Here is a 27,181-nt window from a genome sequence, read left to right as displayed (position 1 = left end):
AAATGCTCTGAACAGAAATAGCATATGAGGCAGCTGCCACAGATGGAAAGAGGTCAGCCCACTCTTGGCACATGAAAGGCCTCTATCAGTAGCCCTTCCTTTCTGGCCCCAGGAAGCAGATTCCTTGCAAATCCATACACAGACAGGGTCATGGCCCTCCTCTCCTAGCAAAGAGACTAGAGATGATGCTGGAAGGCGCTTCTCACAAAATCAGGAAGACCTCTTGCCAACAGGCAAGAGATGAGGAGGAGTAATTCTTTTGATCTGCCTTGATCATTCTCTCTCTGCCACATTACCTACAACATCTCACTAACTCCAGGAGTAAGAGCAGAGAGGGGAAGGTGTGGTCAGGGAACAAAATATGCACAGGAATAGGTTCCTGCCTAATTATCATGTGATATTCTTCTGGCTCATTGACCCCCGGATGTAAGGCCTCCGAGAATTCTAATGGATCTCATCAGCCAAAGACTGCAGTTCACATCAAGTGGCAGTGTGCAGTGAAATTCTTCCCAAAAGCCTGCCAGGAGAATCCTTCCTTCCTACATCTAGAACCACTGCCAACCATTAGCAGGACAAAGAGGGGGTAGGGAAGAAGGTCTGCAGAGTTGTTCCCCAAAAGCACCTGAAATGACAGTGCCACAAGAAAAAGTCCCACTCCAATTGCACACCACAGCTCCAGTGACTACATTCTCACCACTGAGGGATGACGTCTAACAACAGGAAAAGCAAGATTTCCTTTGGACATAGGCTGTTTCAGTGCATGCCCAGCATCTATACCTATCCACAATCCCATACAGCGGCAAAATGGAGGTGATTATGGACTTCCATTTTTCCAAAATCAATGGAATATTCAAGAGCACAGAATGCAAAAGTACCTGGAGTTGGTAGGGTGGTGGTGGATGGTGGTGTTGGCACAGATGTGCTTGAAGTAGTTGAGATGGGTGTTGTTGATGAGCCAGGAACAGTTGTTGTCCGTGGGGTGCTGCTGCTCGTGGTGCTGATGGGGGGCACCGTGGTGCTGGCAGTGCTGATGGAAGTCTCCCCTGGTCTTGCAGTGGGAGTGGTTGTTGATTTTGTTGAAGGGAATGCTGTGCTTGGTGTTGATGAACCTGGGCCTGTTTGAAACAGCAGGCACAGAGAAAACAAAGGCACAAGATGCATGAGTGGGACTCCACATGCACTGAACAGAAATAGCATATGAGGCAGCTGCCACAGGTGGAAAGAAATCAGCCCACTCTTGGCACATGAAAGGTCTCTATCAGTAGCCCTTCCTTTCTGGCCCCAGAAAGAAGACTCCTTGAAAATCTGCACACAGACAAGGTCATGACCCTCCTTTCCTGGCAAAGAGGCTAGGAATGGTGCTGGAAGGTGCTTCTCACAAAATCAGAAAGATCTACCAATAGGTAGGAGATGGAGTGGAGTAATGCTTTGGATCTGGCTGGGGTTTTCTATCTCTTCATCATTACCTAAACACCTCATTAAATCCTGGAGTAAGAGCTGAGAGTGGAAGCGGTGGCCAGGGAAGGAAATATGCATGGTGATATGTTCATGCCTGATTGTCATGGGATTTCCCTGTAGAGTGATGTCACTCTGATGAAGGACCAGAGTACTAGTGGATCATATCAGCTAAAGACCACAGTTCACATCAAGTGGCAGTCTGCAGAGTGAAACTATTCCCAGGGCAAAGAATGAGGAGAAAGGAAGAAAATCTACACAGCAGTGCCCAAACAGTGTTGAAATTAGACTGCCACAAAACCAAGCTCTGCTCCAATTGCACACCACGAATACAATGACTATATTCTTGACAGAGGAAGGACAGGGTCCAACAGCAGCAAAAGCAAGACCTCCCACCACTTCAGCATCTGTCTAAGCTGTGCACCAGGATGAAATATCTCCTTGGAGCCCTGTAGAATCAGGGAAGCCAAGATCTTCTATCCAGGACCCCTGAATCTTTGTACCTTCTGAAGCAGCCAGCCCAAGAGCCAATTTTGGGCACAGGCTGTTTCAGCAGATGCCCAGCAGTTACACCCATCCCTGATCCCATACAGATGCACAAATTCAGGTGCTCTTAGGTCTTCATTACTCCCATAGCAATACAAAAAATGACAACAGAGCAACCCACAGAATCATTGGTTGCTTCTGCAGTTGGAGGCGGAGGGGTTTTGGTGGGAATTATTGGTATTGGGAACATACCTTCAGGAGTTGGAGAGGATGTCGGTAATCCAGGAACAGTTGTGGTCGTCCCTGGAGTGCTGCTGCTGGTGGTGCTGATGGGGGGCACCGTGGTGCTGGCAGTGCTGGTGGAAGTCTCCTCTGGTCTTGCAGTGGGAGTGGTTGTTGATTTTGTTGAAGGGGATGCTGTGCTCGGTGTCGATGAACCTGGGCCTGTTCAAAACAGCAGGCACAGAGAAAACAAAGGCACAAGAAGCATGAGTGGGACTCCATATGCTCTGAACAGAAATAGCATATGAGGCAGCTGCCACAGATGGAAAGAAATCAGCCCACTCTTGGCACATGAAAGGCCTCTATCAGTAGCCCTTCCTTTCTGGTCCCAGAAAGACTCCTTGAAAATCTGTGCACAGACAGGGTCATGGCCCTCCTCTCCTAGCAAAGAGACTAGAGACGGTGCAGGTAGAGGCTTCTCACAAAATCAGAAAGACCAGCCAACATTCAAGAGCAGCGCTTTGGATCTTGATGGGGTTTTCTGTATCTGCCTCACTGCATACACACCTCCATTTCTCTCACAACAAGGAAACACAAAAGAGCCCCGATCAGAGAAGTACCTGGAAGTGGTACGGTGGTGGTGTATGTTGGTGTGGGCGTGGATGTGCTTGAAGTAGTAGAGATGGGTGGTGTCCCCGGGGTGCTGCTGCTGGTGGTGCTGATGGGGGGCACCGTGGTGCTGGCAGTGCTGGTGGAAGTCTCCCCTGGTCCTGCAGTGGGAGTGGTTGTTGATTTTGTTGAAGGGGATGCCGTGCTTGGTGTCGATGAACCTGGGCCTGTTAGAAACAGCAGGGACAGAGAAAACAAAGGCACAAGAAGCATGAGTGGGACTCCATATGCACTGAACAGAAATAGTATATGAGGCAGCTGCCACAGATGGAAAGAAATCAGCCCACTCTTGGCACATGAAAGGCCTCTATCAGTAGCCCTTCCTTTCTGGGCCCAGTTTGCAGACTCCTTGAAATCTGTTGATAGACAGGGTCATGGCCCTCCTCTCCTAGCAAAGAGACTAGGGATGGTCCTGGATGGTGATTCTCACAAAATCAGAAAGACCATCTGATATTCAAGAGATTGGGTAGAGCAGTGCTTTGGATCTTGATGGGGCTTTCTGTATCTGCCTCATTACATAAACATCTCGCTAAGACATGGAGTAAGCACTGAGGAGAAGGTGTGGTCAGCAAAGGAAGTATGCACAGGGATATGTTCCTGTCTGATTTTCATGGGATTTCCCTGTAATCTGATGTCAGCCTGATGAAGGGCTTCCCAGAGCTCTGCTGGATGTCATCAGCCAAAGACCACAGTTCATGTCAAGTGGCAGTCTGCAGGGTGAAACTGTTCCCAAAAGCCTGCCAGGAGAATCCTTCCTTTCTACATGGACAACCACTGCCAACCATTACTAGGGACAGGGAATGCATGAAGAGAAATGGAGGAAAATCTGCACAACTCTGTAAAAACAATGAAAATGCCGGTGCCAAAAAATGAAGCCCTGCTCCAATTGCACACCATGAGTCCACTGACTTAATTTTCTCCCCAGAACCTCTGAATCCATGTTCCAAATGAAATAGCCAGCTGAAAGGCCAGCTTAAGGCACCAGTTATTTCACCAGATGCCCAACAGTTACACCCATCCCTGATCCCACGAAGATGCACAAATGGAGATGCACACACACCTCCATTTCTCTCACAACAAGGAAACACACAAGAGCCCCGATCAGAGAAGTACCTGGAGGTGGTACGGTGGTGGTGAATGTTGGTGTGGGCGTGGATGTGCTTGAAGTAGTTGGGGTGGGTGTTGGTGATCCAGGAAAATTTGAGAATGTCCCCGGGGTGCTGCTGCTGGTGGTGCTGATGGGGGGCACCGTGGTGCTGGCAGTGCTGATGGAAGTCTCCCCTGGTCTTGCAGTGGGAGTGGTTGTTGATTTTGTTGAAGGGGATGCCGTGCTCGGTGTCGATGAACCTGGGCCTGTTAGAAAAAGCAGGCACAGAGAAAACAGACAAAGGCACAAGATGCATGAGTGGGACTCCATATGCTCTGAACAGAAATTGCATGTTAGGCAGCTGCCACAGATGGAAAGAGGTCAGCCCACTCTTGGCACATGAAAGGTCTCTATCAGTAGACCTTCCTTTCTGGTACCAGAAAGAAGACTCCTTGAAAATCTGTGCACAGACAGGGTCATGGCCCTCCCCTCCTAGCAGAGAGACCAGGGACGGTGCTGGAAGGCGCTTCTCACAAAATCAGAAAGACCTCTTGCCAATAGGCAGGAGATGAGGAGGAGTAATGCTTTCAGTCTGGCTTGGGCATTCTATGTCTGCCTCATTACCTACAACATCTCACTAACTCATGAATTGAGAGGTAAGAGGGGAAGCTGTGAACAGGGAAGGAACTGTGCACAGGAACGAAATGACGAATGTCTTGACAGGATAAGAGGACATAGTCTCACGCTGAGCCAGGGATCGCTTAGGTTGAACATTAGTAGGTATTACTTCACAGAATGGGTGATTAGACATTGCAAGGGTGTCCCTGGGGAGGTGGTGGAGTCACCGTCCCTGGAAGCATAATGGAAAGACTGGATGTGGCACTTAGTGCCATGGCCAAATTGACACAGTGGTGTTGGGTCATAGGTTGGACTCAGTGATTTCAGAGATCTTTTCCAACCTAGCTGATTCTGTGAATATGTTCCTGCCTGATTGCCATGGGATTTCCCTGTTGTTTAATGTCAGCCTGATGAAGGGCTTCCCAGAATTCTAGTGGATCTCTTCCGCCAAATCATCAACCAAAAACCACAGTTCACAGCAAGTGGCAGTTTGCAGAGTGAAACAGTTCCTAAAAGCCTGCCAGGGGAATCCTTCCTTCCTATATCTATAACCACGGCCAGTCACTAGCACTGACACTGCAGAGCAGGAGGAAAAAGGGAAGAAAGTCTGCGCAGCTCTGCACAAACAGCACGTGAAATGCCAGTGCCACAAAACGCAGCCATGCTCCAGTTGCACACCGTGGGTCCACTGATGTGTTCTCGCCAGCTGAACAACAATGTCCAACAGTAGCAACAGTAAGATTTCCCATCAGCTCAGCATTTCTCTAAGCTGAGCATCAGGATGAAACCCCTCCTCAGAGCCCTGTACAATCAGGGAAGCCAAGACCTTCTCCCCAGGACCCCTGAGTCCTCAACACCTCTGAAGCAGCCAACCCAAGGGCCAGCTTTGGGCACAGGCTACTTCAAGGGGATGCACAGCAATTAATCCCATCTCCAATCCCACCCAGAGGCAAAAGTGGAGGTGCCCAGGGACCTCCATTTCTCCCATAGCATGGAAACACATGAAAGCCCCGATCAGAGAAGTACCTGGAGGTGGTAGGGTGGTGGTGAACGTTGGTGTGGGCGTGGATGTGCTTGAAGTAGTAGAGATGGGTGGTGTCCCCGGGGTGCTGCTGCTGGTGGTGCTGCTGGGGGGCACCGTGGTGCTGCTAATTGTGCTGGGAGTCTCTGTTGGCACTGATGTTGAAGCAGTTGTTGATATTGTTGAAGAGATTACGCTGCTCGTTGTGGATGTTGTCGTGCTTGGGGTATGAGGTGGAAGACACTCTGGTCTGTCGGGGGTGCAGCACACACTAATCTCGTAATTCAGGCAGACTGGCTGAGGTATTATACCTCCTATGTGCTGATCTCTATTGTTACAGACGAGCCCTGTGTTAACACTGCATTCCACAATCTGCCCTAAATCTGCGATGGGAATGTTAGGGAATTTCTCTGCTCTGCATGAAATATTCTCAACTTTTGCACAGACCCAGGAGGGGTTGACCTTGTGAATATTCTCCAGCGTTTCGTAGTCACCACCGTTTCTGTCAGAACTATCCGGGTAACTCACATCAATCCAGTCCGTCCAGATGCACTCACAGCCTGGGAGGTGACAACAAGATGAACAATTAGAAACAGACAGAACAGAGACAACAAGCTGGGAGCACCTGCTCACCCATGGGTGGGGCTCTGGGCATCCACTGCACACAGCAGCACCCCTCAGACACTGCCACAGCAGTCAGCCAGTCCTGACCACAACAAAGCTCACTTGTGTGGGGAGGTCTACCCTTATGTGCCCTACAAACCACTCTGGGCCCAAATCAGGACACAGGCACTGCCGAGCTATGGGTCTGCCCCTCGCAGCTCGGTCAACATTGCTTCGTTTGGCCTCTCATGTGCAGGAACCACTCACGTAAGAGCCACTCATGAGGCAGAGCAGGACTAAGCAGGGACTAACACCACTCTCTCAGCTTCTTGTACCACGTCCACCACCTCCCTGTCTCAGGGAGAAAACAGCCACTGCAATGGGTGCGAGCACAGGGAAAGGAGACGCAGGACAGATGCTGCTGCTAAAACATCAGCTGCTTCCCAGCAGTGCACAGACAGCCAGAGACAAGCACTAACGGCACCACTGGGAGAACCCAGCGGCACAGAGCTTGTGTACATAGAAAGGGGTTACCTCCATACTGATATCGTTTCCCCAGACCCTGAAGGAGAAAACCTTCAAAGCTTCCTACACCCAGAACTGCAGGTTAGTGGGACCAACAGCAACAGAGACAACACGGGCCAAAAACTGGAAGAAAGTCTGCACGGTCTGTGCCCAAAGAGAGTCGGAATTACAGGGCCACACAGCCAAGCCCTGTTCCAATTACACACCATGGGTACAATGACTGTATTCTTGGCAGAGGAAGGACAGGGTCCAACAGCAGCAAAAGCAAGACCTCCCACCACTTCAGCATCTGTCTAAGCTGTGCACCAGGATGAAATATCTCCTTGGAGCCCTGTAGAATCAGGGAAGCCAAGATCTTCTTTCCAGGACCCCTGAATCTTTGTACCTTCTGAAGCAGCCAGCCCAAGAGCCAATTTTGGGCACAGGCTGTTTCAGCAGATGCCCAGCAGTTACACCCATCCCTGATCCCATACAGATGCACAAATTCAGGTGCTCTTAGGTCTTCATTACTCCCATAGCAATACAAAAAATGACAACAGAGCCACCCACAGAATCATTTGTTGCTTCTGCAGTTGGAGGCGGAGGGGTTTTGGTGGGAATTATTGGTATTGGGAACATACCTTCAGGAGTTGGAGAGGATGTCGGTAATCCAGGAACAGTTGTGGTCGTCCCTGGAGTGCTGCTGCTGGTGGTGCTGATGGGGGGCACCGTGGTGCTGGCAGTGCTGATGGAAGTCTCCTCTGGTCTTGCAGTGGGAGTGGTTGTTGATTTTGTTGAAGGGGATGCCGTGCTCGGTGTCGATGAACCTGGGCCTGTTAGAAAAAGCAGGCACAGAGAAAACAGACAAAGGCACAAGATGCATGAGTGGGACTCCACATGCTCTGAGCAGAAATTGCATGTTAGGCAGCTGCCACAGATGGAAAGAGGTCAGCCCACTCTTGGCACATGAAAGGCCTCTATCAGTAGCCCTTCCTTTCTGGGCCCAGAAAGAAGACTCCTTGAAATCTGTTGATAGACAGGGTCATGGCCCTCCTCTCCTAGCAAAGAGACTAGGGATGGTCCTGGAAGGTGATTCTCACAAAATCAGAAAAACCATCTGATATTCAAGAGATTGGGTGGAGCAGTGTTTTGGATCTTGATGGGGCTTTCTGTGTCTGCCTCATTACATAAACCTCTCGCTAAGACATGGAGTAAGCACTGAGGAGAAGGTGTGGTCAGCAAAGGAAGTATGCACAGGGATATGTTCCTGTCTGATTTTCATGGGATTTCCCTGCAGTCCGATGTCAGCCTGATGAAGGGCTTCCCAGAGCACTACTGGATGTCAGCAGCCAAAGGCCACAGTTCATGTCAAGCGGCAGTCTGCAGGGTGAAACTGTCCCCAAAAGCCTACCAGGAGAATCCTTCCTTTCTACATCTACAACCACTGCCAACCATTACTAGGGACAGGGAATGCATGAAGAGAAAGGAAAGAAATTCTGCACAGTTCTGGGAAAACACCAAAAATGCCGGTGCCAAAAAATGAAGCACCGCTCCTATTGCACACCATGGGTCCACTGACTTAATTTTCTCCCCAGAACCTCTGAACCCATGTTCCAAATGAAATAGCCAGCTGAAAGGCCAGCTTAAGGTACCAATTATTTCACCAGATGCCCAACAGTTACACCCATCCCTGATCCCACGAAGATGCACAAATGGAGATGCACACACACCTCCATTTCTCTCACAACAAGGAAACACACAAGAGCCCCGATCAGAGAAGTACCTGGAGGTGGTACGGTGGTGGTGTATGTTGGTGTGGGCGTGGATGTGCTTGAAGTAGTTGAGATGGGTGTTGTTGATGAGCCAGGAACAGTTGTTGTCCGTGGGGTGCTGCTGCTCGTGGTCCTGATGGGGGGCACCGTGGTGCTGGCAGTGCTGATGGAAGTCTCCCCTGGTCTTGCAGTGGGAGTGGTTGTAGATTTTGTTGAAGGGGATGCCGTGCTCGGTGTCGATGAACCTGGGCCTGTTCGAAACAGCAGGCACAGAGAAAACAGACAAAGGCACAAGATGCATGAGTGGGACTCCACATGCTCTGAACAGAAATAGCATATGAGGCAGCTGCCACAGATGGAAAGAGGTCAGCCCACTCTTGGCACGTGAAAGGCCTCTATCAGTAGCCCTTCCTTTCTGGCCCCAGGAAGCAGATTCCTTGCAAACCCATACACAGACAGGGTCATGGCCCTCCTCTCCTAGCAAAGAGACTAGAGATGATGCTGGAAGGTGCTTCTCACAAAATCAGAAAGACCTCTTGCCAATAGGCAAGAGATGAGGAGGAGTAATTCTTTTGATCTGCCTTGATCATTCTCTCTCTGCCACATTACCTACAACATCTCACTAACGCTAGGAGTAAGAGCAGAGAGGGGAAGGTGTGGTCAGGGAACAAAATATGCACAGGAATAGGTTCCTGCCTAATTATCATGTGATATTCTTCTGGCTCATTGACCCCCGGATGTAAGGCCTCCGAGAATTCTAATTGATCTCATCAGCCAAAGACTGCAGTTCACATCAAGTGGCAGTGTGCAGTGAAATTCTTCCCAAAAGCCTGCCAGGAGAATCCTTCCTTCCTACATCTAGAACCACTGCCAACCATTAGCAGGACAAAGAGGGGGTAGGGAAGAAGGTCTGCAGAGTTGTTCCCCAAAAGCACCTGAAATGACAGTGCCACAAGAAAAAGTCCCACTCCAATTGCACACCACAGCTCCAGTGACTACATTCTCACCACTGAGGGATGACGTCTAACAACAGGAAAAGCAAGATTTCCTTTGGACATAGGCTGTTTCAGTGCATGCCCAGCATCTATACCTATCCACAATCCCATACAGCGGCAAAATGGAGGTGATTATGGACTTCCATTTTTCCAAAATCAATGGAATATTCAAGAGCACAGAATGCAGAAGTACCTGGAGTTGGTAGGGTGGTGGTGGATGGTGGTGTTGGCACAGATGTGCTTGAAGTAGTTGAGATGGGTGTTGTTGATGAGCCAGGAACAGTTGTTGTCCGTGGGGTGCTGCTGCTCGTGGTGCTGATGGGGGGCACCGTGGTGCTGGCAGTGCTGATGGAAGTCTCCCCTGGTCTTGCAGTAGGAGTGGTTGTTGATTTTGTTGAAGGGAATGCTGTGCTTGGTGTTGATGAACCTGGGCCTGTTCGAAACAGAAGCACAGAGAAAACAAAGGCACAAGATGCATGAGTGGGACTCCACACGCACTGAACAGAAATAGCATATGAGGTAGCTGCCACAGGTGGAAAGAAATCAGCCCACTCTTGGCACATGAAAGGCCTCTATCAGTAGCCCTTCCTTTCTGGCCCCAGAAAGAAGACTCCTTGAAAATCTGCACACAGACAAGGTCATGACCCTCCTTTCCTGGCAAAGAGGCTAGGAATGGTGTTGGAAGGTGCTTCTCACAAAATCAGAAAGATCTACCAATAGGTAGGAGATGGAGTGGAGTAATGCTTTGGATCTGGCTGGGGTTTTCTATCTCTTCATCATTACCTAAACACCTCATTAAATCCTGGAGTAAGAGCTGAGAGTGGAAGCGGTGGCCAGGGAAGGAAATATGCATGGTGATATGTTCATGCCTGATTGTCATGGGATTTCCCTGTAGAGTGATGTCACTGATGAAGGACCAGAGTACTAGTGGATCATATCAGCTAAAGACCACAGTTCACATCAAGTGGCAGTCTGCAGAGTGAAACTATTCCCAGGGCAAAGAATGAGAAGAAAGGAAGAAAATCTACACAGCAGTGCCCAAACAGTGTTGAAATTAGACTGCCACAAAACCAAGCTCTGCTCCAATTGCACACCACGGATACAATGACTATATTCTTGACAGAGGAAGGACAGGGTCCAACAGCAGCAAAAGCAAGACTACCCACCACTTCAGCATCTGTCTAAACTGGGCACCAGGATGAAATATCTCCTTGGAGCCCTGTAGAATCAGGGAAGCCAAGATCTTCTATCCAGGACCCCTGAATCTTTGTACCTTCTGAAGCAGCCAGCCCAAGAGCCAATTTTGGGCACAGGTTGTTTCAGCAGATGCCCAGCAGTTACACCCACCCCTGATCCCATAGACACACACAAATTCAGGTGCTCTTAGGCCTTCATTACTCCCATAGCAATACAAAAAATGACAACAGAGCCACCCACAGAATCATTTGTTGCTTCTGCAGTTGGAGGCGGAGGGGTTTTGGAGGGAATTATTGGTATTGGGAACATACCTTCAGGAGTTGGAGAGGATGTCGGTAATCCAGGAACAGTTGTGGTCGTCCCTGGAGTGCTGCTGCTGGTGGTGCTGATGGGGGGCACCGTGGTGCTGGCAGTGCTGGTGGAAGTCTCCCCTGGTCTTGCAGTGGGAGTGGTTGTTGATTTTGTTGAAGGGGATGCTGTGCTCGGTGTCGATGAACCTGGGCCTGTTCAAAACAGCAGGCACAGAGAAAACAAAGGCACAAGAAGCATGAGTGGGACTCCATATGCTCTGAACAGAAATAGCATATGAGGCAGCTGCCACAGATGGAAAGAAATCAGCCCACTCTTGGCACATGAAAGGCCTCTATCAGTAGCCCTTCCTTTCTGGCCCCAGAAAGAAGACTCCTTGAAAATCTGTGCACAGACAGGGTCATGGCCCTCCTCTCCTAGCAAAGAGACTAGGGACGGTGCGGGTAGAGGCTTCTCACAAAATCAGAAAGACCAGCCAATATTCAAGAGCAGTGCTTTGGATCTTGATGGGGTTTTCTGTATCTGCCTCATTGCATACACACCTCCATTTCTCTCACAACAAGGAAACACAAAAGAGCCCCGATCAGAGAAGTACCTGGAGGTGGTACGGTGGTGGTGTATGTTGGTGTGGGCGTGGATGTGCTTGAAGTAGTAGAGATGGGTGGTGTCCCCGGGGTGCTGCTGCTGGTAGTGCTGATGGGGGGCACCGTGGTGCTGGCAGTGCTGGTGGAAGTCTCCCCTGGTCCTGCAGTGGGAGTGGTTGTTGATTTTGTTGAAGGGGATGCCGTGCTTGGTGTCGATGAACCTGGGCCTGTTCAAAACAGCAGGCACAGAGAAAACAAAGGCACAAGAAGCATGAGTGGGACTCCACATGCACTGAACAGAAATAGTATATGAGGCAGCTGCCACAGATGGAAAGAAATCAGCCCACTCTTGGCACATGAAAGGCCTCTATCAGTAGCCCTTCCTTTCTGGGCCCAGTTAGCAGACTCCTTGAAATCTGTTGATAGACAGGGTCATGGCCCTCCTCTCCTAGCAAAGAGACTAGGGATGGTCCTGGAAGCTGATTCTCACAAAATCAGAAAAACCATCTGATATTCAAGAGATTGGGTAGAGCAGTGCTTTGGATCTTGATGGGGCTTTCTGTATCTGCCTCATTACATAAACATCTCGCTAAGACATGGAGTAAGCACTGAGGAGAAGGTGTGGTCAGCAAAGGAAGTATGCACAGGGATATGTTCCTGTCTGATTTTCATGGGATTTCCCTGTAATCTGATGTCAGCCTGATGAAGGGCTTCCCAGAGCTCTGCTGGATGTCATCAACCAAAGACCACAGTTCATGTCAAATGGTAGTCTGCAGGGTGAAACTGTTCCCAAAAGCCTGCCAGGAGAATCCTTCCTTTCTACATGGACAACCACTGCCAACCATTACTAGGGACAGGGAATGCATGAAGAGAAATGGAGGAAAATCTGCACAACTCTGTAAAAACAATGAAAATGCCGGTGCCAAAAAATGAAGCCCTGCTCCAATTGCACACCATGAGTCCACTGACTTAATTTTCTCCCCAGAACCTCTGAATCCATGTTCCAAATGAAATAGCCAGCTGAAAGGCCAGCTTAAGGTACCAGTTATTTCACCAGATGCCCAACAGTTACACCCATCCCTGATCCCACGAAGATGCACAAATGGAGATGCACACACACCTCCATTTCTCTCACAACAAGGAAACACACAAGAGCCCCAATCAGAGAAGTACCTGGAGGTAGTACGGTGGTGGTGAATGTTGGTGTGGGCGTGGATGTGCTTGAAGTAGTTGGGGTGGGTGTTGGTGATCCAGGAAAATTTGAGAATGTCCCCGGGGTGCTGCTGCTGGTGGTGCTGATGGGGGGCACCGTAGTGCTGGCAGTGCTGGTGGAAGTCTCCTCTGGTCTTGCAGTGGGAGTGGTTGTAGATTTTGTTGAAGGGGATGCCGTGCTCGGTGTCGATGAACCTGGGCCTGTTAGAAACAGCAGGCACAGAGAAAACAGACAAAGGCACAAGATGCATGAGTGGGACTCCATATGCTCTGAACAGAAATAGCATATGAGGCAGCTGCCACAGATGGAAAGAGGTCAGCCCACTCTTGGCACATGAAAGGCCTCTATCAGTAGCCCTTCCTTTCTGGCCCCAGGAAGTAGATTCCTTGCAAATCCATACACAGACAGGGTCATGGCCCTCCTCTCCTAGCAAAGAGACTAGAGATGATGCTGGAAGGCGCTTCTCACAAAATCAGAAAGACCTCTTGCCAACAGGCAAGAGATGAGGAGGAGTAATTCTTTTGATCTGCCTTGATCATTCTCTCTCTGCCACATTACCTACAACATCTCACTAACGCTAGGAGTAAGAGCAGAGAGGGGAAGGTGTGGTCAGGGAACAAAATATGCACAGGAATAGGTTCCTGCCTAATTATCATGTGATATTCTTCTGGCTCATTGACCCCCGGATGTAAGGCCTCCGAGAATTCTAATGGATCTCATCAGCCAAAGACTGCAGTTCACATCAAGTGGCAGTGTGCAGTGAAATTCTTCCCAAAAGCCTGCCAGGAGAATCCTTCCTTCCTACATCTAGAACCACTGCCAACCATTAGCAGTGACAGGACAAAGAGGGGGTAGGGAAGAAGGTTTGCAGAGTTGTTCCCCAAAAGCACCTGAAATGACAGTGCCACAAGAAAAAGTCCCACTCCAATTGCACACCACAGCTCCAGTGACTACATTCTCACCACTGAGGGATGACGTCTAACAACAGGAAAAGCAAGATTTCCTTTGGACATAGGCTGTTTCAGTGCATGCCCAGCATCTATACCTACCCACAATCCCCTACAGCGGCAAAATGGAGGTGATTATGGACTTCCATTTTTCCAAAATCAATGGAATATTCAAGAGCACAGAATGCAGAAGTACCTGGAGTTGGTAGGGTGGTGGTGGATGGTGGTGTTGGCACAGATGTGCTTGAAGTAGTTGAGATGGGTGTTGTTGATGAGCCAGGAACAGTTGTTGTCCGTGGGGTGCTGCTGCTGCTGGTGCTGATGGGGGGCACCGTGGTGCTGGCAGTGCTGATGGAAGTCTCCCCTGGTCTTGCAGTGGGAGTGGTTGTTGATTTTGTTGAAGGGAATGCTGTGCTTGGTGTTGATGAACCTGGGCCTGTTTGAAACAGCAGGCACAGAGAAAACAAAGGCACAAGATGCATGAGTGGGACTCCACACGCACTGAACAGAAATAGCATATGAGGCAGCTGCCACAGATGGAAAGAAATCAGCCCACTCTTGGCACATGAAAGGCCTCTATCAGTAGCCCTTCCTTTCTGGCCCCAGAAAGAAGACTCCTTGAAAATCTGCACACAGACAAGGTCATGACCCTCCTTTCCTGGCAAAGAGGCTAGGAATGGTGCTGGAAGGTGCTTCTCACAAAATCAGAAAGATCTACCAATAGGTAGGAGATGGAGTGGAGTAATGCTTTGGATCTGGCTGAGGTTTTCTATCTCTTCATCATTACCTAAACACCTCATTAAATCCTGGAGTAAGAGCTGAGAGTGGAAGCGGTGGCCAGGGAAGGAAATATGCATGGTGATATGTTCATGCCTGATTGTCATGGGATTTCCCTGTAGAGTGATGTCACTGATGAAGGACCAGAGTACTAGTGGATCATATCAGCTAAAGACCACAGTTCACATCAAGTGGCAGTCTGCAGAGTGAAACTATTCCCAGGGCAAAGAATGAGGAGAAAGGAAGAAAATCTACACAGCAGTGCCCAAACAGTGTTGAAATTAGACCGCCACAAAACCAAGCTCTGCTCCAATTGCACACCACGAATACAATGACTATATTCTTGACAGAGGAAGGACAGGGTCCAACAGCAGCAAAAGCAAGACCTCCCACCACTTCAGCATCTGTCTAAGCTGTGCACCAGGATGAAATATCTCCTTGGAGCCCTGTAGAATCAGGGAAGCCAAGATCTTCTATCCAGGACCCCTGAATCTTTGTACCTTCTGAAGCAGCCAGCCCAAGAGCCAATTTTGGGCACAGGCTGTTTCAGCAGATGCCCAGCAGTTACACCCATCTCTGATCCCATAGACACACACAAATTCAGGTGCTCTTAGGTCTTCATTACTCCCATAGTAATACAAAAAATGACAACAGAGCCACCCACAGAATCATTGGTTGCTTCTGCAGTTGGAGGCGGAGGGGTTTTGGTGGGAATTATTGGTATTGGGAACATACCTTCAGGAGTTGGAGAGGATGTCGGTAATCCAGGAACAGTTGTGGTCGTCCCTGGAGTGCTGCTGCTGGTGGTGCTGATGGGGGGCACCGTGGTGCTGGCAGTGCTGGTGGAAGTCTCCTCTGGTCTTGCAGTGGGAGTGGTTGTTGATTTTGTTGAAGGGGATGCTGTGCTCGGTGTCGATGAACCTGGGCCTGTTCAAAACAGCAGGCACAGAGAAAACAAAGGCACAAGAAGCATGAGTGGGACTCCATATGCTCTGAACAGAAATAGCATATGAGGCAGCTGCCACAGATGGAAAGAAATCAGCCCACTCTTGGCACATGAAAGGCCTCTATCAGTAGCCTTTCCTTTCTGGCCCCAGAAAGAAGACTCCTTGAAAATCTGTGCACAGACAGGGTCATGGCCCTCCTCTCCTAGCAAAGAGACTAGAGACGGTGCAGGTAGAGGCTTCTCACAAAATCAGAAAGACCAGCCAATATTCAAGAGCAGTGCTTTGGATCTTGATGGGGTTTTCTGTATCTGCCTCACTGCATACACACCTCCATTTCTCTCACAACAAGGAAACACAAAAGAGCCCCGATCAGAGAAGTACCTGGAGGTGGTACGGTGGTGGTGTATGTTGGTGTGGGCGTGGATGTGCTTGAAGTAGTAGAGATGGGTGGTGTCCCCGGGGTGCTGCTGCTGGTGGTGCTGATGGGGGGCACCGTGGTGCTGGCAGTGCTGGTGGAAGTCTCCCCTGGTCCTGCAGTGGGAGTGGTTGTTGATTTTGTTGAAGGGGATGCCGTGCTTGGTGTCGATGAACCTGGGCCTGTTAGAAACAGCAGGGACAGAGAAAACAAAGGCACAAGAAGCATGAGTGGGACTCCATATGCACTGAACAGAAATAGTATATGAGGCAGCTGCCACAGATGGAAAGAAATCAGCCCACTCTTGGCACATGAAAGGCCTCTATCAGTAGCCCTTCCTTTCTGGGCCCAGTTAGCAGACTCCTTGAAATCTGTTGATAGACAGGGTCATGGCCCTCCTCTCCTAGCAAAGAGACTAGGGATGGTCCTGGATGGTGATTCTCACAAAATCAGAAAGACCATCTGATATTCAAGAGATTGGGTAGAGCAGTGCTTTGGATCTTGATGGGGCTTTCTGTATCTGCCTCATTACATAAACATCTCGCTAAGACATGGAGTAAGCACTGAGGAGAAGGTGTGGTCAGCAAAGGAAGTATGCACAGGGATATGTTCCTGTCTGATTTTCATGGGATTTCCCTGTAATCTGATGTCAGCCTGATGAAGGGCTTCCCAGAGCTCTGCTGGATGTCATCAGCCAAAGACCACAGTTCATGTCAAGTGGCAGTCTGCAGGGTGAAACTGTTCCCAAAAGCCTGCCAGGAGAATCCTTCCTTTCTACATGGACAACCACTGCCAACCATTACTAGGGACAGGGAATGCATGAAGAGAAATGGAGGAAAATCTGCACAACTCTGTAAAAACAATGAAAATGCCGGTGCCAAAAAATGAAGCCCTGCTCCAATTGCACACCATGAGTCCACTGACTTAATTTTCTCCCCAGAACCTCTGAATCCATGTTCCAAATGAAATAGCCAGCTGAAAGGCCAGCTTAAGGCACCAGTTATTTCACCAGATGCCCAACAGTTACACCCATCCCTGATCCCACGAAGATGCACAAATGGAGATGCACACACACCTCCATTTCTCTCACAACAAGGAAACACACAAGAGCCCCGATCAGAGAAGTACCTGGAGGTGGTACGGTGGTGGTGAATGTTGGTGTGGGCGTGGATGTGCTTGAAGTAGTTGGGGTGGGTGTTGGTGATCCAGGAAAATTTGAGAATGTCCCCGGGGTGCTGCTGCTGGTGGTGCTGATGGGGGGCACCGTGGTGCTGGCAGTGCTGATGGAAGTCTCCCCTGGTCTTGCAGTGGGAGTGGTTGTTGATTTTGTTGAAGGGGATGCCGTGCTCGGTGTCGATGAACCTGGGCCTGTTAGAAAAAGCAGGCACAGAGAAAACAGACAAAGGCACAAGATGCATGAGTGGGACTCCATATGCTCTGAACAGAAATTGCATGTTAGGCAGCTGCCACAGATGGAAAGAGGTCAGCCCACTCTTGGCACATGAAAGGTCTCTATCAGTAGACCTTCCTTTCTGGTACCAGAAAGAAGACTCCTTGAAAATCTGTGCACAGACAGGGTCATGGCCCTCCCCTCCTAGCAGAGAGACCAGGGACGGTGCTGGAAGGCGCTTCTCACAAAATCAGAAAGACCTCTTGCCAATAGGCAGGAGATGAGGAGGAGTAATGCTTTCAGTCTGGCTTGGGCATTCTATGTCTGCCTCATTACCTACAACATCTCACTAACTCATGAATTGAGAGGTAAGAGGGGAAGCTGTGAACAGGGAAGGAACTGTGCACAGGAACGAAATGACGAATGTCTTGACAGGATAAGAGGACATAGTCTCACGCTGAGCCAGGGATCGCTTAGGTTGAACATTAGTAGGTATTACTTCACAGAATGGGTGATTAGACATTGCAAGGGTGTCCCTGGGGAGGTGGTGGAGTCACCGTCCCTGGAAGCATAATGGAAAGACTGGATGTGGCACTTAGTGCCATGGCCAAATTGACACAGTGGTGTTGGGTCATAGGTTGGACTCAGTGATTTCAGAGATCTTTTCCAACCTAGCTGATTCTGTGAATATGTTCCTGCCTGATTGCCATGGGATTTCCCTGTTGTTTAATGTCAGCCTGATGAAGGGCTTCCCAGAATTCTAGTGGATCTCTTCCGCCAAATCATCAACCAAAAACCACAGTTCACAGCAAGTGGCAGTTTGCAGAGTGAAACAGTTCCTAAAAGCCTGCCAGGGGAATCCTTCCTTCCTATATCTATAACCACGGCCAGTCACTAGCACTGACACTGCAGAGCAGGAGGAAAAAGGGAAGAAAGTCTGCGCAGCTCTGCACAAACAGCACGTGAAATGCCAGTGCCACAAAACGCAGCCATGCTCCAGTTGCACACCGTGGGTCCACTGATGTGTTCTCGCCAGCTGAACAACAATGTCCAACAGCAGCAACAGTAAGATTTCCCATCAGCTCAGCATTTCTCTAAGCTGAGCATCAGGATGAAACCCCTCCTCAGAGCCCTGTACAATCAGGGAAGCCAAGACCTTCTCCCCAGGACCCCTGAGTCCTCAACACCTCTGAAGCAGCCAACCCAAGGGCCAGCTTTGGGCACAGGCTACTTCAAGGGGATGCACAGCAATTAATCCCATCTCCAATCCCACCCAGAGGCAAAAGTGGAGGTGCCCAGGGACCTCCATTTCTCCCATAGCATGGAAACACATGAAAGCCCCGATCAGAGAAGTACCTGGAGGTGGTAGGGTGGTGGTGAACGTTGGTGTGGGCGTGGATGTGCTTGAAGTAGTAGAGATAGGTGGTGTCCCCGGGGTGCTGCTGCTGGTGGTGCTGCTGGGGGGCACCGTGGTGCTGCTAATTGTGCTGGGAGTCTCTGTTGGCACTGATGTTGAAGCAGTTGTTGATATTGTTGAAGAGATTACGCTGCTCGTTGTGGATGTTGTCGTGCTTGGGGTATGAGGTGGAAGACACTCTGGTCTGTCGGGGGTGCAGCACACACTAATCTCGTAATTCAGGCAGACTGGCTGAGGTATTATACCTCCTATGTGCTGATCTCTATTGTTACAGACGAGCCCTGTGTTAACACTGCATTCCACAATCTGCCCTAAATCTGCGATGGGAATGTTAGGGAATTTCTCTGCTCTGCATGAAATATTCTCAACTTTTGCACAGACCCAGGAGGGGTTGACCTTGTGAATATTCTCCAGCGTTTCGTAGTCACCACCGTTTCTGTCAGAACTATCCGGGTAACTCACATCAATCCAGTCCGTCCAGATGCACTCACAGCCTGGGAGGTGACAACAAGATGAACAATTAGAAACAGACAGAACAGAGACAACAAGCTGGGAGCACCTGCTCACCCATGGGTGGGGCTCTGGGCATCCACTGCACACAGCAGCACCCCTCAGACACTGCCACAGCAGTCAGCCAGTCCTGACCACAACAAAGCTCACTTGTGTGGGGAGGTCTACCCTTATGTGCCCTACAAACCACTCTGGGCCCAAATCAGGACACAGGCACTGCCGAGCTATGGGTCTGCCCCTCGCAGCTCGGTCAACATTGCTTCGTTTGGCCTCTCATGTGCAGGAACCACTCACGTAAGAGCCACTCATGAGGCAGAGCAGGACTAAACAGGGACTAACACCACTCTCTCAGCTTCTTGTACCACGTCCACCACCTCCCTGTCTCAGGGAGAAAACAGCCACTGCAATGGGTGCGAGCACAGGGAAAGGAGACGCAGGACAGATGCTGCTGCTAAAACATCAGCTGCTTCCCAGCAGTGCACAGACAGCCAGAGACAAGCACTAACGGCACCACTGGGAGAACCCAGCGGCACAGAGCTTGTGTACATAGAAAGGGGCTACCTCCATACTGATATCGTTTCCCCAGACCCTGAAGGAGAAAACCTTCAAAGCTTCCTACACCCAGAACTGCAGGTTAGTGGGACCAACAGCCAAAGAGACAACACGGGCCAAAAACTGGAAGAAAGTCTGCATGGTCTGTGCCCAAAGAGAGTCGGAATTACAGGGCCACACAGCCAAGCCCTGTTCCAATTACACACCATGGGTACAATGACTGTATTCTTGACAGAGGAAGGACAGGGTCCAACAGCAGCAAAAGCAAGACTTCCCACCACTTCAGCATCTGTCTAAGCTGGGCACCAGGATGAAATATCTCCTTGGAGCTTTTAAAATCAGGGAAGCTAAGACCTTCTATCCAGGACCCCAGAATTCTTGTACCTTCTGAAGCAGTCAGCCTAAGAGCCAACTTTGGGCACAGGCTGTTTCAGAAGATGCCCAGCAGTTACACCCATCCCTGATCCCATACAGATGCACAAATGCAGGTGCTCTTAGGCCTTCATTACTCCCATAGCAATACAAAAAATGACAGCAGAGCCACCCACAGAATCATTTGTTGCTTCTGCAGTTGGAGGCGGAGGGGTTTTGGTGGGAATTATTGGTATTGGGAACATACCTTCAGGAGTTGGAGAGGATGTCGGTAATCCAGGAACAGTTGTGGTTGTCCCTGGAGTGCTGCTGCTGGTGGTGCTGATGGGGGGCACCGTAGTGCTGGTAGTGCTGGTGGAAGTCTCTCCTGGTCTTGCAGTGGGAGTGGCTGTTGATTTTGTTGAAGGGGATGCCGTGCTCGGTGTCGATGAACCTGGGCCTGTTAGAAATAGCAGGCACAGAGAAAACAGACAAAGGCACAAGATGCATGAGTGGGACTCCATATGCTCTGAACAGAAATTGCATGTTAGGTAGCTGCCACAGACCTATAGCAGTAAGCCTACACTTGGCACATGAAAGGTCTCTATCAGTAGCCCTTCCTTTCTGCCCCAGGAAGCAGATTCCTTTGAAATCCATTTATGGATAGGGTCATGGCTGTCCTTTATTAGCAAAGAGATTAGAATGGTGCTGGAAGGTGTTTCTCAGAAAATCAGAAAGACCAGCCAATAAGTGACAAGGAGGTATAATGATTTCAGTCTGCCTTGGGAATTCTATCTCTGCCTCATTACCTAGAACACCTTCCCATCACATGGAGTTAGAGCTGTGAGTGGAAGCTGTGGTCAAGGATGGAAATATGCACAGGAATATCTTCGTGCCTGATTGTCATGTGATTTTCCTGTGGTGTGATGTCAAACTGATGAAGGACTTCCCAACTAATAGTGGATCTCATCAACCAAAGACTGCAGTTCACATCAAGTGGCAGTGTGCAGAGTGAAACTTTCCCAAAAGCCTGTCAGGAGAATCCTTCCTTCCTACCTCTATAACTACTTTCAAGCCTTAGCACTGACAGGGAAAAGGAGTAGGAGAATGAGTAGAAAGTCTGCACAGCTGTTGCCAAAACAATGCCTGAATTTACATTGCCACAAAACGAAGCCCCATTCACTTGCACAACACAAGTATAAGGACTAAATTCTTAGCAGCCTCCGGAATGAAGTCTAACAGCAGCAAAAGCAAGATTTCCCGCCAGTTCAGCATTTGTCTAAGCCAGGCACCAGGATGAAATACCTCCTCGAAACCCTGTACAATCAGGGAAGCCAAGACCTTCTATCCCAAGGACCCCTGAATCCTCAATACTTCTGAAGCAGCCGGCCCAAGGGCCAGCTCTGGGCACAGGATGTTTCAGGAGACACCGAGCAGTTATACCCATCCCTGATCCCATATGGATGCACAAATGCAGGTGTTCAAGGATCTCCATTACTCCCAAGCTAAAGGAACATATAAGAGCCCCGATCAGAGAAGTACCTGGAGGTGGTACGGTGGTGGTGAATGTTGGTGTGGGCGTGGATGTGCTTGAAGTAGTTGGGGTGGGTGTTGGTGATCCAGGAAAATTTGAGAATGTCCCCGGGGTGCTGCTGCTGGTGGTGCTGATGGGGGGCACCGTGGTGCTGGCAGTGCTGGTGGAAGTCTCCTCTGGTCTTGCAGTGGGAGTGGTTGTAGATTTTGTTGAAGGGGATGCCGTGCTCGGTGTCGATGAACCTGGGCCTGTTAGAAACAGCAGGCACAGAGAAAACAGACAAAGGCACAAGATGTATGAGTGGGACTCCATATGCTCTGAACAGAAATTGCACGTTAGGCAGCTGCCACAGATGGAAAGAGGTCAGCCCACTCTTGGCACATGAAAGGTCTCTATCAGTAGCCCTTCCTTTCTGGCCCCAGGAAGCAGATTCCTTGAAATCTATGCACAGACAGGGTCATGGTCCTCCTCCTCCTAGCGAAGAGACTAGGGATGGTCCTGGAAGATAATTCTCACAAAATCAGAAAGACCATCTGATATTCAAGAGATTGGGTAAAGCAGTGCTTTGGATCTTGATGGGGCTTTCTGTATCTGCCTCATTACATAAAGACCTTACTAACTCATGGAGTAAGAGCTGAGAAGGGAAGCTGTAGTTAGGGAAGGAAGTATACCCAGGAATATGTTCCTGCCTGGTTATCATGGCATTTCCCTGTGCTGCAATGTCAGCCTGATGAAGCAATTCTACACAGCCCCACACAGATAATGCCTCTAGTGATGGCAGCCTGAAGCATGGCCTCCTCTTATCTCACACAACCGGTCATTCCAGGAATGTTGTCTCCAGTAGAAATATAGAACCCCCAAAACTGCATAAGACTTCCTTGCAGCACAACATGTGCTATAAAGGTTACATGCCTTTAGTAGTCAACAGGCCTTTAATTCTCCAATGGCAAGGTAAAATCAGAGAGTATTTTTCTGTTAAATACCTGGAGATGTTGAAGTTACTGGAGTGGAGACTGATGGTATTAGTTCACTTGTGGTTGAAGCGATGTGTGTGGGCGAGGTGGTAATTTCTGTGGGAATCCTGGATGTAGTGGTGAGAGGTACTGTTGTCTTGGTGGTGGTTGAAGTTGCAGTTTGTGGTGTACTAGGTGTAGGTGTAATCTCACAGGGAATTTCTTGCCACTCACAACAGTTTACCCTGATTTCATAATTGTAGCAAAGTTGCCACATAGTTACATCTTGCTCCTCATTTTTACATATTAGTCCATACGAAACATCACACTGCACTTTCTGACCAAGTTCCTCTAAGCTCACATCAGGTTTATCCTCTGCCCTGCATTCAATTTTTTCAGGAGCTTCACATATTTTGTATCCATGTTTTCTTATTTCATCGTATGTTTCATAGTCACCACCATCTTCTTCAGGATTACTGACATCAAACCATTCAGTCCAATCACAGATTAATCCAAAGCATGGAGCTGCAAGAGAAGACAGAGATTTCACATCTGAGTTTACAGAGACTATTCTGAGAAGATCAATTTTTTATTTTTTTCCATTAAGGACTAGAGGAATGCATTGCAATTTGTCATCTTTCCAAAGAAAAGAGTTTTAAAATTGGTTCTATATTACCAGGGTTTTCAACTGGAAGTTTTGCATCAAAATAAAATCACCAAACTGACACATTTAAAGGTTCTTCTTCTGTCTATACCAATAACACTTTTGGAATTATAAAAAATTATTTATTTTAAATATATTTTTCTGTAGTGATTGTATTTATTGTACTCTTCCTTTAAATATTTCTTTGACATTTTTTAACTTTGATATTTTAAAACTTACTTGTAGTCACTGGATGGCTTGTAGTGGTAACTGAAACAGAACAAAAAGAGATTACTCCATCAGTTTCAAGCTTTCAAAAAATATAATAGTATGTTTAAATATCCTAATTATAATTCTTTGCTGACACTACTGAGAAAATTTCTACTACCCCATTAGGATATTGAGATGCTAACATTTTTGTCAGAATTAGGAAGGCACCCTGTACATTTATAGTTACAATTTCTTCTATAAGAAATAAACTCAAAATGTTAAAATCATTCTTACTGTAGTGTGATAAAATTGTGTTGCTCTATCTGTGTCATAAGCATTGCTCTGTGTCATCTATAATCCCATATACTTATACATTCAATATTTAAAATACTTTTCTTTAAGAAAACAATTTTTAAATCACATCTCTGTTGAAGATTTACCTGTGGTGGTAAGAGTACTGGTAGGAAATGAGGTTGAAAGGACTGTAGGTGAAGAAGATGTTGGACAAGGGTAGATTTTATCTGGAACCACAGAACCATTTTCTGCACAAATGTATGTTATACATATGTCACCATCCTGTACTTGTGCCACAGTCTGACCCACTTGATAACTCGTTCCATTGATGACACAAGGACACCCTGCAAGAAAGAGCTTTACTGTGCAATTTTTCTACGACCGGGTAAGAGGCAAAGGCAAAATACTTATGGAAAAGAGACCATTTACATGAGTTATGCATGCTTTTTCAGAGCTGCACCTGGAGCTTAGATCTAATATATTGTGCTAATTTATCTTTACATTTAAAGCAACATGAGAACATATTTAATCAAGTCCTGCATAAAACATTTGGAGGAACCAACTTAGAAACTAAGTTTTAAGGTTCTGAGAGAAATAATAATTGTAATTTACTATCTGACAGTTTTCCATAATAACTACATATTCAGGAAGTGCAAACTCTTGTAGTGAAATCCATTAGTTTAAATACAGGACATGGGCAGAAAACATGAAGGAACATGAGATAAAGGTTGAACAAGAAGTACTAACAGCAAGATTCAACAAAAGTGTTGCCCGATTTTCTTTGTTCAGAACTTTCACTGGCACTGGAGAGAATTATTCTAAAGCAATACTAACTCTTTTGCAGAGTTAGACCTAGTAGTTCTATGCATTTTTAAATTATTGTTTGTAGAAAACCCCAAACATTATTTACCTGGAACTGGTTTACATTGTATGGATCCTGAGGGGCCACAGACACTAAAAGAAAAATTTTAAAAAATTAAAATGTTGTTGATGTTTTATGACAGCTGTTAGCAGAGCCAAGAGCACAGAAACACAGAAATTTCTTGCTTGATCTTCATTCCCACTACTGTGTATTTTTCTGGATACAATATTCTCTAGTATTGTCTATCTTGTTTCATTCAAACTTTCATTCTTTAAGTACAACATTTTAAAACTATCATGAAACACATTGTGTTGCAAGTTGCAACAGTACAATAACAACTGTTTTTCAGAGCAGTGAACTTACAGCTAGATAAGGGTCACCATGTGGAGCCAGTGGTATAAGTGCTATCATTAGCAAGGCTCTATGACTGAGTTGTTAGGACTCAAGTATCTCTTTCAGGGCTAGAATAGAGTATTTCAGATTATAGTGATTTCAGAAGTCCAGTTTTAAGTGAGAATGCAAAAGCAGAGTAGTCCCTCTCTTCCCAGAGCCATGAAGAATCAAAAGGTTGTTTTAGAGACTCAGCCAGGTTTCATGTCATTATGATATTTATATCACTTCAAAGAGTATAAATAATGAATTTGGTAACATACTTATTATAACAAGGCTACCAACCAGAAATCTGGATGGTTATGGAAAATTATGAAATGCGAGAATATACCAGCTCTTCAGCTGAAGTTTCATCTCTATTTGCTTGAAGCCCAGTAAAGTAAATGAGGGACTTAGCATATATAAATTATTTCCTGAATTACTGCGAGAGTTTTTGTAATTTTTATATACCATATTGTACAGTTTTCTTCTGTGGGTATTTCATGCCCAGGGGGAACTTGAATTCCATCGATGTAACACCAGCACTGATCTTCAGGCACACATTCATTTGTCTCTTCATTATAAATAGGCTTGTCCTTAGGACATCTGGGGTAGCAGCCTGTTGATGACAAGTAAACCAGTATACAAGAAGAAGAAAAAGTATAAGAAGTCAACTCAATGATAGGCTACCTTCTGAAGGTAAATGATTCTCACTGAATCAAGCATAGTGAAAGAAATCAAAAACGATTCAAATCAATACTTGAACAATTAGTCTTTCCAAAAGACTTAAACAGTTTTCATTGAAAATACTGGGGTGAGGAGGATTGAGCCAGGGTTTTGTAATGAAAACTAGGGAAGCTATTTTTAACTACCTATTTCAACATCTTGGAGAAACCCCTAATTTATATTCATTTCTATGGGCAGCTAGTAAGTTTAAGACAAAGAAACATCCCAGTTTTTCTATAGATCACTACATCAACAATACTTTTGTGAGGAATATGGAAGCAAATTCACTAACAAACATTTATTTTAATACATTTATTGGAACATTAGCACTTGTTTACGTGCCTGTAACAGACCAGGTATCTCCACCTCAAACTGATAATTTATCTGCACTTTTCCATATCCTTGGTCAGTAATCCAAACTCCACTGCAAGGGATTAATTGACTGTCAATTCTCATTGCATTTTTCATATAAATACACTTCAAAAAATATTAAATGTGTCCTGCCTCCAAATAAACTCTTATGAAATCCTCTTTATACTACACTGGAGTTCTACATAGTATTTAAACTGAAGTACTGTGTAATGAACTGATACTTAAAGTCACATTACACTGCCAGACTGTAATAAATATGTCCTAACAAAAGTAGGACATGCTCTACATTTCTATTGAAGATAAACAACAAAAATAATTTAGAAAGATAATTGGCTATATAATAATCTGCCTTCTGACACTTTCCAAATCTTTCTAATAATCTAAGACAATCTATTTTAAAACAGAGGTTTGCTGATTTTTAAAAAATATTTTGGTTAGGAATTTTGGGGGGGTTTTTTGTTTTGGTTTGTTTTTTTCCCTTGGGTTTTGTTTTGTGGTTTCTTTTTTTTTTTTTCATTTTTTTACTAGCAGTTCAAAGCAAAGTCAAGCTTGAGGCATTTATTTTCAATCCCTAAACAGGAGATAAGTGCTTCCAGTCCAGACCAAAAGACTGTGTAGCCAAAAATGTGACTGTTTTCTCCAGCTTTACCATGTGGTAAAACAGAAGACATTTGTAAAGTCATTCACATTCTTGGATTATTGCAGTCACTATAACATGAAATTTCAGTTGTCAAGCACAAGAACTTTCACCTACTAATATGGCATCTACAAATGAAATAGAATCTCCAATAAGAATCCAATATACAGCAGCATCCGTGTGTCTGATATCAAAGATATTTTCCAGGGTAAAGGTAGGAGAATGCTGCGTATTAATCCAGTAAAATCAAGATGATCTGATGCATAAATAAGGTTATAAGTTGATGCATATATAAGGTTAAAAACCCCAATTATCAGTAACTTGCTTCTTTGCCATATAAAAGATTTTTCCTTCCCTGAAATACCTTAAGAAGGGAAAAAATAACCATGGTGTAATAATCTTGCATGTATGAGGATATTACCCAAGCAGAGACCCAGTTTTATGGCTGACAGCATTTTAACTATCACCCACTGATGTTAATAAATAATAAATTCCATGATAGGAAACATTTATGTAAGACTGGAGACAAATTCAATAGCA

The 27,181-nt window shown here is 46.9% G+C and overlaps 1 protein-coding gene across 50 annotated transcripts in view; it reads right to left on the bottom strand.

Moving 5' to 3' along the window:
• MUC2 (mucin 2, oligomeric mucus/gel-forming) overlaps positions 1-27,181 on the bottom strand; it is an 80,732-nt gene that overhangs the window by 33,041 nt on the left and 20,510 nt on the right. For 26 of the 50 annotated variants that reach the window (XM_051804266.1, XM_051804283.1, XM_051804273.1 and 23 more), the window contains exons 26-41: positions 25,378-25,525; positions 24,586-24,629; positions 23,822-24,019; positions 23,412-23,441; positions 22,559-23,053; positions 21,584-21,823; positions 20,310-20,501; positions 18,568-19,122; positions 15,195-15,386; positions 13,879-14,118; positions 8,449-8,688; positions 7,307-7,498; positions 5,564-6,118; positions 3,946-4,185; positions 2,194-2,385; positions 876-1,115 (exon numbers count right to left, since the gene is read on the bottom strand). In XM_051804266.1, coding sequence (XP_051660226.1) covers positions 876-1,115; positions 2,194-2,385; positions 3,946-4,185; positions 5,564-6,118; positions 7,307-7,498; positions 8,449-8,688; positions 13,879-14,118; positions 15,195-15,386; positions 18,568-19,122; positions 20,310-20,501; positions 21,584-21,823; positions 22,559-23,053; positions 23,412-23,441; positions 23,822-24,019; positions 24,586-24,629; positions 25,378-25,525 — 3,993 coding nt within the window. Of the gene's footprint in view, positions 1-875; positions 1,116-2,193; positions 2,386-3,945; positions 4,186-5,563; positions 6,119-7,306; positions 7,499-8,448; positions 8,689-13,878; positions 14,119-15,194; positions 15,387-15,787; positions 16,004-16,949; positions 17,190-18,567; positions 19,123-20,309; positions 20,502-21,583; positions 21,824-22,558; positions 23,054-23,411; positions 23,442-23,821; positions 24,020-24,585; positions 24,630-25,377; positions 25,526-27,181 lie in introns of all 50 variants that reach the window. The other 24 variants (XM_051804282.1, XM_051804296.1, XM_051804268.1 and 21 more) reach the window with 23 other exon arrangements.

Source organism: Manacus candei, unplaced genomic scaffold (assembly GCF_025592945.1).
Source record: "Manacus candei isolate 608988 ecotype Guabito, Panama unplaced genomic scaffold, ASM2559294v1 h1tg000060l, whole genome shotgun sequence".
Classification (NCBI taxonomy): Eukaryota; Metazoa; Chordata; class Aves; order Passeriformes; family Pipridae; genus Manacus; species Manacus candei.
Note: the sequence above shows the minus strand (reverse complement) of the source record. Positions and strands in the feature narration are given on the sequence as shown.